At 51.0% G+C, this 8,606-nt stretch overlaps 1 protein-coding gene across 2 annotated transcripts; it reads right to left on the reverse strand.

Annotated features, from left to right (window-relative positions):
- Positions 1-2,957: 2,957 nt before the first annotated feature.
- LOC308677001 (BTB/POZ domain-containing protein KCTD11-like) lies at positions 2,958-8,128 on the reverse strand. Of its 2 annotated transcripts, none has more exons than XM_081343101.1 (2): positions 7,156-8,128; positions 2,958-3,315 (listed from the first exon to the last, which is right to left on the reverse strand). In XM_081343101.1, exon 1 carries the CDS (start codon positions 8,111-8,113, stop codon positions 7,226-7,228), a length of 888 nt encoding a protein of 295 aa, XP_081199227.1. In that variant the 5' UTR covers positions 8,114-8,128; the 3' UTR covers positions 2,958-3,315; positions 7,156-7,225. The 2 variants fall into 2 exon arrangements, with proteins under 2 accessions (XP_081199227.1, XP_081199228.1); XM_081343102.1 differs by lacking the exon at positions 2,958-3,315 and adding an exon at positions 6,590-6,702.
- Positions 8,129-8,606: the final 478 nt, after the last annotated feature.

The following is an 8,606-nucleotide window of genomic DNA, read 5'->3' on the forward strand; positions in this document are numbered from 1 at the left end:
AGTTGGGTCATGAAACGTCCACAAGGAAACAACCCAGATCACAAAGCACTAAGGACCCTCAAAGTCCTCTTCCTCCTCCCTCACTCCTCCTCCTCTTTGCAAGCCCCCCCCTTTCTATCACTGATGATGTTCCCTAGCTGGGTCATGAAACGTCTGCAAGAAACCACCAACTCAGAGAGTACCAGGGACCCCCCAGTTCTCCTCCTCCTTACTAATGATGATGTTCCCTAGCTGGGTCATGAAACATCTGCAAGAAACCCTACCCAAATATATATATAATTCTTTATTAGCAATTTGAATAATTTACACAAATAATGAACTGTCGTAAGTTGTGACTATAGCCTGCGGATAGCCTTGGGATAGGCTGAAACAGGAAAGATTTAACTAGCAAGGTATTCAAAAGACTTGATAAATACTTCACACACACAAACACACACACAAACACACACACACACACACACACACACATTGGCGGGTTGAATCCCGAGTGCCGCGTAGCAGAGTGAGCGCCTGTTACTCGTCCCAGCTTCTGCCAACCTAGCACTTCGAAAGCTCGTAAAAATGCAAGTAGAAAAATAGGGACCACTCCGGTGGGAAGGTAACAGCGTTCCGTGCGCCTTTGGCGTCTAGTCATGCCGGCCACATGACCACGGAGACGTCCTCGGACAAGCGCTGGCTCTTCGGCTTTGAAACGGAGATGAGCCCTGACCCCTAGAGTCGGAAACGACTAGCACGCATGTGCGGGGGAGCCTTTACCTTTTTATATATATTTAAAGCAAATAGATTTTAGTGCATGAAAAAGTAAAAAAACCCCTCAGCTGCCCGTTTTCAAATCCATCTGCTTCCATGCATGCTTAGCTCCACTTAGCTGCCATGCCCCTCCCCCCACTGAAGCCCCCCAGGCCCTGGGCAACGGTTCCAAATGCAGCCAGAGAATTGATGCTGAAGTGGCTCCCCAAATCCAAACACAGCCTTCGGAGGTTTTGCTTTCACGACCCGGGAATGGAGGAGCAGCGACGGAGTGATGGCGATTTGATGACCTTGTTTTGTGTTGGTGGCCATCAAGTGTCCGCCGCGGTTGTAAAACGAACTTCTTGGTCATTAAATGAACCCACGGTTCTCTATGGGCTTCTGGATCTGGACCCACCGACGGTCCTCGTAGCCTCTCTTACACCCGACGAAGAAGCTGGGGGAATCTCCCCCGTTGCCGCCCCCTTCCCCAAATACGGCAAACCCAGGTTTCACACAAGAGATCAGAGGGGAAAAACAAAATTGCCGAGCTTTATTGTGTCGTGACAATCACACCGAGGGTCTTGCCCCCCACAGGCTGGCAGGCTCTTGCGTTGCTCTTGAAGGAGGGAAAAAAAAATTCAACCTAGGCAAATTTTGTACGATGTTCTTCTTCCCCGTTCGCACCCGAGCCGAGAACACAATTATTCATTCCTTTGTGCCTCCTGGTTTGCCAGCAAAAGGCAAAAGAGGCCAGGAAAACTGAACGTGGTCCTAAGAAAGCCGCCTCCTTCTGCTTTTCAAATGGGTTGGACTACATCTCCCATTGTCCCCATCCAGCAGCCGCCAGGGAGTCATGAATTTCCCGCAAACAACCCCCCCCCCCACTTTGTGTGCAGAGATGGGAGGCCGGTGTGTATGAAAACGCTCCCCATAAATTAGAAGCAAAATAAATTAAAAAGGGTGACGAGGGCCACCCCATTAAATACAGGCAGAAACCCACCCCCAAATTATATTAATTACAAAGCAAGAACTGGTCTGAGGCCGGTTGAAATATTACCATAATTTGAAAAAATCTGGAAAAGCACATTTTAAAGACTAGCCAGGGTTATTTGTGACATAGTCCTTGACTTATAACCATCATGGAACCTGCCCATCGTGAAGGTCGTAAAGCGGATCACTCACACGACGAACCTGATTTTACAACTTTTTTGGCAGTGGCCGTCAAGTGATAGATGCGGTCGTAAAATGACCACGACGGTCGTTTAATGATCCAATGGTTGTCAATAGGCTGGCTGTAGTAAATGCCAGTTTTCGGTAAAACCGTCATAAAATGAGTCACAGGAGCGTGGGACACTGCAGCTGGCTGTAAAAGAAGGCCCGTTGCCAAGCACGTGACACACAGCCGTGTGGCCACACAACTAGGGTGCCTGTCAGAATTTCGGAACCGGGTTGTGAGTGCCCCCACGGAGGTCCGTTGTAATTCAGAACAGTCACTAAGCGATTGCTCGTAAGTCGATTACCTGTATCCCTTAAATTTTTGTGGTCTGCAGTTTGCTCCACCGCATGTGAAATACAGATAGTCCCCTAGTTACAACAGTTCATTTACTGACTGTTCAAAGTTACGTCACTGAAATAAGTGATTTATTACTGTTTTTCACACGACCGTTGTACCTTTCCCACGGTCACATGATCAAAATTCAGACGCTTGGCAACTGACTCGTATTTATGACAGTTGCAGTGACCTGGGGTCACGTGATCCCCTTTTGCGACCTTCTGACAAGCAAAGTCAGATTAGCTTCATGACCGTGTGAGTAATTTATTAGCTGCGGCGATTCTCTTAACAACTGGGGCAAGGAAGGTCGTAAAACGGAGCAAAAATTCACTTTGAAAAAAAATGATTCGCTTAACAGAAATCTGGGGCTCACTTGTGGTCAAAAGTCAAGGGCCACCTGTACCTTTTTTTGGGTTCCCGTCATAAGTCTTTACTTTTCCTAAGTGACCCGTCATAAGTCAAGGACTACTTCTGTATGTTTGCAGCCAACTCAGATAACTCAGCTTGCATCATAAACGCAAGTGCCTTGGGATGTGCGTGGTGTCAATCACGGAGTAATGTCACCGTGAGGTCATTCCTCTTCCCCCCCCCCGCCCCCAGTGGATGCTCCAGCCTTCCTCATCCATCAGCTGCCTGCAATTAGTGCAGGTTCGAGTCCCACCAGGCTCAAGGTTGACTCGGCCTTCCATCCTTCCCAGGTAGGTAAAATGAGGACCCAGATTGTTGGGGGCAATTAAGCTGACTTTGTAATAATGCCACTTGGGGGTGTGTGTGAAAGCCCTAATAAGCAGGCATATACATAGAATGAAGGCTACTGCTAAGCTTGTAAGCCGCCCTGAGTCTTCGGAGAAGGGCGGGATATAAATGGAATTAAAATAAAATAAAATAAAATAAATAAATCTTCCTTGTAGACTCTTGTAGACTCTTCCTCGCCAAAGCCAAAGATGAATGATTTGGAGGGGAGGACCCCCTCCGTGGCTGTTCCATATCGGCCACATCTGGAGGCCCAAAGCTCAGGCGGTGGGTGCAATCTAGAAAGGGGGAAGAAAAAGCAGGGTGGGTGAGAAATGGGAGAGAATTTGTGAGTCAAGGCACACAAAGGCAGGCTTTGGAGGCAGCCGGGCGCTCCGAACAAAGGCCTGTTTGTCAACGTCCGAATAGGGCGCGTTTTCTTCTCCCTCTGACCTCCGAGGATCACCACGTACCACTCGCTGCCGGGGCCGTGCAGCTCTTCTCCGCCCAGGCTTCCCCGACTGGTAGCATTCAGAATAACAAGAGTTGGAAGGCACCTGGGAGGTCTTCTAGTCCAACCCCCCTGCTCAGGCAGGAGACCCTACATACCATTCCAGTCTGCTTTTCAAAGCCTCCAGTGTTAGAGCACCCACAACTTCTGGAGGCAAGTCGTTCCACTGGTTAATTGATCTGGGAGTTGGAAGGGACCGCAGAGGTCTTCTAGCCCAACCCCTGCTCAAGCACAAAACCCTATAACATCTCAGAGAAACAGCTGTCCAGTCTCTTCTTAAAAAGGGACGGAGCACCCAAAGCTTCTGGTGGCAAGCTGTTCCACTGGTTAATTGTTGTCACTGTCAGGAAATTTCTTCTTAGTTCTGGGTTGCTTCTCTCCTTGGTTCGTTTCTATCTTTTGTTTCTCATCCTGCCTTCAGGTGCTTTGGAGAATAGGTGGACCCCCTCTTCTCTGGGGCAGCCCCTCAAATTCTGGAATGTTGCCATCATGTCACCCCTTAGTCCTTCTTTTCTCTAGACTAGACATGCCCAAACCCTGCAATTGTTCCTCCTATGTTTTAATCTCCGGGCCCTTGATCATCCTACTTGCTTTTTTTTGCCCTTTTTACCCAAGTCTTAACCTCTTTTTTGTGATAAGGTAAAGGTAAAGGTTCCCCCGCACATGCGTGCTAGTCGTTTCCGACTCTAGGGGCCGGTGCTCATCTCCGTTTCAAAGCCGAAGAGCCAGCGCTTGTCCGAGGACGTCTCCGTGGTCATGTGGCCGGCATGACTAGACGCCAAAGGCGCACGGAACGCTGTTACCTTCCCACCGGAGTGGTCCCTATTTTTCTACTTGCATTTTTACGTGCTTTCGAACTGCTAGGTTGGCAGAAGCTGGGACTAGTAACAGGCGCTCACTCTGCTACGCGGCACTCGGGATTCGACCCGCCAAACTGCCGACCTTCTGATCGACAAGCTCAGCGTCCTAACCCACTGAGCCACCGCGTCCCTTTTGTGATACAATGACCAAAATTGGCTGCAATATTCCAGGTGTGGCCTTACTAAGGCTTTATAAAGCGGTACTGATACTTTGCGTGATCTCGATTCTATGCCTCCGTTTGTGCAACCCAGGATTGTGTTGGCTCTTTTGGCTGCTGCCGCACACGGCTGGCTCAGGGTCAAGCGATCGTCCACTGGGACTCCGAGATCCCTCTCACCGTGGCTGTTTTTGAGCTGGGTCTCGCCCAATCTGTGCTTGTACCTTTGGTTTTTCCTGCCTAGGTGTCAAACTTTGCTTTTCTCCAGCTGAAATATTCATCTTGATGCATAGGGCCCGTCCTTCAAGTTTTTCCAAGATCTTTTTTTGGATCCTGAAACTGCCCGGGTTGCAAAACACGGAATTCTGTACTTAAAACCTTTGATTTTTCCTGCCTAAGACTTTGCTTTTCTCCACCTTGAAACTCATTTGGTTGGACGGGGCCCATCTTAATGTTCTCATTTCAGGTGCTTGGATCCTCCCCTTTAAAGCTTGGATCCTCCCTGTCATCCACTACTACCCTCCCTCCCATCCTAAACCAGGGATTAGTCAGCCTTCAGGATCTCCACCCGGTTTTGCCTCTTCAAAAGGCTGCTTGGTCCTCCCAACGGTTGCCAAACCCCTGCGAAGGAGGTCTGCCTGCGGGTTTGAGGAGAAGCCCCCTCCCCAACTCCCCTCTTTGTTCCCAGGTCCGGACATGGCCGGGCCGAGGGGTCCCCCCACTTTTAAAGCCCTTGGCCAAGTCAGAAATTTGGCCCAGCTGGCTGGGATTTAGACCTTGGGCCAAGCCAGAATAAGGTTTGTTTGACTAAGGTGCCGCGTGAATCCACCCACGCCGGCTTGTGGCACAATAACACAAGAAAGCCAACCGGCTCTGGCAAGTTGACGCAATAAACAGGGTTAAGCAAACCACGGCTGAGAAGAGCAGAGCGTATGCTTTTTTTCCCCTTCCCTGGGTCAGCTTCCGGGTTTCTGAGTTGCACACCTCGACTTTACCACCCCAGTTTGCCTCCCCCCCAAAAAAAATTTCTGTTGCTAAGCCAGACACTGGCTAAATGAGATCTGCCTCATTCTACGACCCTTTCTAGCCACCGTTGGCAAGCGAACCCCTGCGGTTGTTAAGTGAGTCACCCGGTTGTTAAGTGAATATGGCTAAATGAGATCTGGCTCGTTCTACGACCCTTTCTAGCTACCGTTGGCAAGCGAACCCCTGCGGTTGTTAAGTGAGTCACCCGTTTGTTAAGTGAATATGGCTAAATGAGATCTGGCTCGTTCTACGACCCTTTCTAGCTACCGTTGGCAAGCGAACCCCTGTGGTTGCTAAGTGAATATGGCTAAATGAGATCTGCCTCGTTCTACGACCCTTTCTAGCCACCGTTGGCAAGCAAACTCCTGCGGTTGTTAAGTGAATCACCCGGTTGTTAAGTGAATATGGCTTCCCCGGTGAGTTTGGTCGTCAGAGAAGGGGATCGCATGACCCCCCAGGACACGGTAACAAATAGGATCGCGTGACCACGGGGATGGTGCAACGGTCGTTAAGTGCGAAAAATGGTCCTTAGTCACGTTTTTCAGCACCGTTGTAAATTTGAATGGTCGCTAAATGACCTCATGGTGTAAAACACACAATCCTTGTCCCCTACCTCGTGACATCACCATTGCCACTTAGTTTGGATAAAAAACAGAATACAGGCAGTCCTTGCCTTACGACCACATCTGAGCCCAAAATTTCTGTCGTTAAGCGAGATATTTGTTATAGCGAGTTTTGCCCCGTTTTATGATTTTTCTTCTCCCGGTCGTTAAATCAGTAACAAAGCTGTTAAACGAATCTGGTTTCCCTATGGAATTTGCTTGTCAGACGGTCCCAAAGGGGGAAATCATGTGACCCAGGGGGACCCTGCGACCGTCATAAATATGAATCAGTTGCCCAAGTGTCTGAATTTTGATCCCTGGGGATGCTTCAATGGTCACAAGTGTGAAAAATAGTCATAACTCACTTTTTTCAGCACTGTTGTAACTTGTAATGGTCACTAAATGAGCTGTTGTAAGTCGAGGACTGCCTGCCACAGAGTTGGAAGGGACCCTGGAGGTCTTCTAGTCCAACCCCTTGTCCGGGCAGGAGACCATGGTCCATTTCAGAGATGGGGCTGTTCAGTCTCTTCTTAAAGAGATGGAGGAAGAATAACAGGACAACAGAGTCGGGAGGGATTGTGGAGATCTTCTCGTCCAGAGCCCCCCAATCTTGGCAGCCCGGAAGGAAAGGGGGCAGCAGGGAAATGTGCCCGTGTGTGGCCCTGCACGTGCACGTGCAAATGGGCATGTGCACAGTGCAGTGCTAGTGTATGCACTCATGTGCAAATGGGCCACTGGCGCCCACTTGACGCTGGCGGCGGTGCTAGCGTCCCCACACGTGCAAATGGGGCCACTAGCGCCCGCATGGCGGTGCTACCGTGAGTGGGAGGGGGGGTTTCACCGGATATTCCCAGGGCCCAGTGGCCAACAGGTTGGGGATCCCTGTTCTAGTCCAACACCCTATTTAGGCAGGAAACCTACACCATTTCAGACCAACCAACCAACCAACCCAATAGCGTTTCAGACAAACACTCCTGCTTACCCTTTTGGTCCGGCTGGTGGGAGAGTCGGCTGCCACGGGCTGCCTCTGCCCTGACATTGGGCTGAGCTATTCAGTGTCGCACAAAACGCAACGAACGAGCGTTCAGGATATCGGCTGGGTCAGGGAAGACCGAATCTACTCGGAAGCCCTGGGCCAAGGCCACCTTCAACACCTCTTCCAGAAATTCGTTGGAGGACCGGATCTCTCGCCCGCCCACCCACAGCTGGCGCAGCTTCTGTTTGGCGTACTCCACAGCTGGCAGAGCAGTTGGACATGGGGCCCACTCCAAGCATAGGTGGTGGCACATGGTGGCTTCCACGAGGGAATTTTCCGACGAACCGTCTGGCATCTCGTCATCCGTCTCCACATCTTCGTCCGTGGAGTCGCCCAAACAAATTCCCCGATTGCCGTTGGGAGACCAACACTTCCACCCTCCGGGTTCCCGGACAGCTGCCTGAGCTTTGGGAAGCCCTGGTCCTCTCCAGGATGGGTCCGGCTTTCCACCAGGAGACCCTTCCTCCACATTCCCATTGGCATGATCAAGGCGGCCCAAGTATCTACGCAGAACAGCCAGAAAATGCCTGTCGGTGCAGAAGACATTTGCGGTGAAGATCTCCACGGTGCAAGAGCTGAGCTCGTAGTTCTGGGGCCCGCGGCGCACGTTGAAATGCAGCTGGCGTGAGTTCAGGTCCACATCGGCGTGGAGCACCGCGTTGCTCCGCTGGCGACATCGCTCCGCCTCGACCCGCTGCAGCTGATCCAGGAGCGGACGGATCTGGTAGAAGTCCGCTTCGGCCCGCAGCAGGGAGAGCTCGGCGTAGCCCTCCGGAAGGTCTAGCCGGCCAAAACGGAGGAAATTCAGGACGTGGCGGAAAGTCTTGCCGTCGCGGTCGATGAAGTAGTTCCCGCAGCTGTCCAGGAGGGCCGGCTGGGGCCCCCGGAACATGGCGCCCAGCATGGAGTCGGGAAAGCGAGTCAGGGTTTCCAGGGTGGTGCTATACAGCTTCCCACCCACGTTTAGGGTCACCAGGGGGCCGGGCCGGGCCGGACCCTGGCAAGTGTCCGGCATCCTCACAAAGACACCTGTGGGGGGGAAGAGGGGCTGCGTTACTCGGGGTGCGCCGGAGGCATCTGCTTGCTCTTTTGAGAAGCTTCCTATTTAATCCTCTCCATTTTAATCGTTTTGGACTTATTATATATACATTTAATACATATCACAGATTTATATTACTATAGCGTTTGACTTGTCTCTACAATTCAGCCCCAAATTGCCACTGGTAAGCAAGAATGTTAAATGAATTTAGCCCCGTTTTTACGTCTTTTCCTGCTACAGCTGTTAAGGGAATCAGTGCAGTCCTTAAGTGAGTATATAGGGTTGTGAATCGGGCTTCCCCCACTGATTTTGCTTGTCAGATCATCACAAAAGTGAATCACGTGAACCCCGGGATGCC

Source organism: Vipera berus, assembly GCF_964194415.1.
Source record: "Vipera berus genome assembly, chromosome: Z".
NCBI lineage: Eukaryota > Metazoa > Chordata > Lepidosauria > Squamata > Viperidae > Vipera > Vipera berus.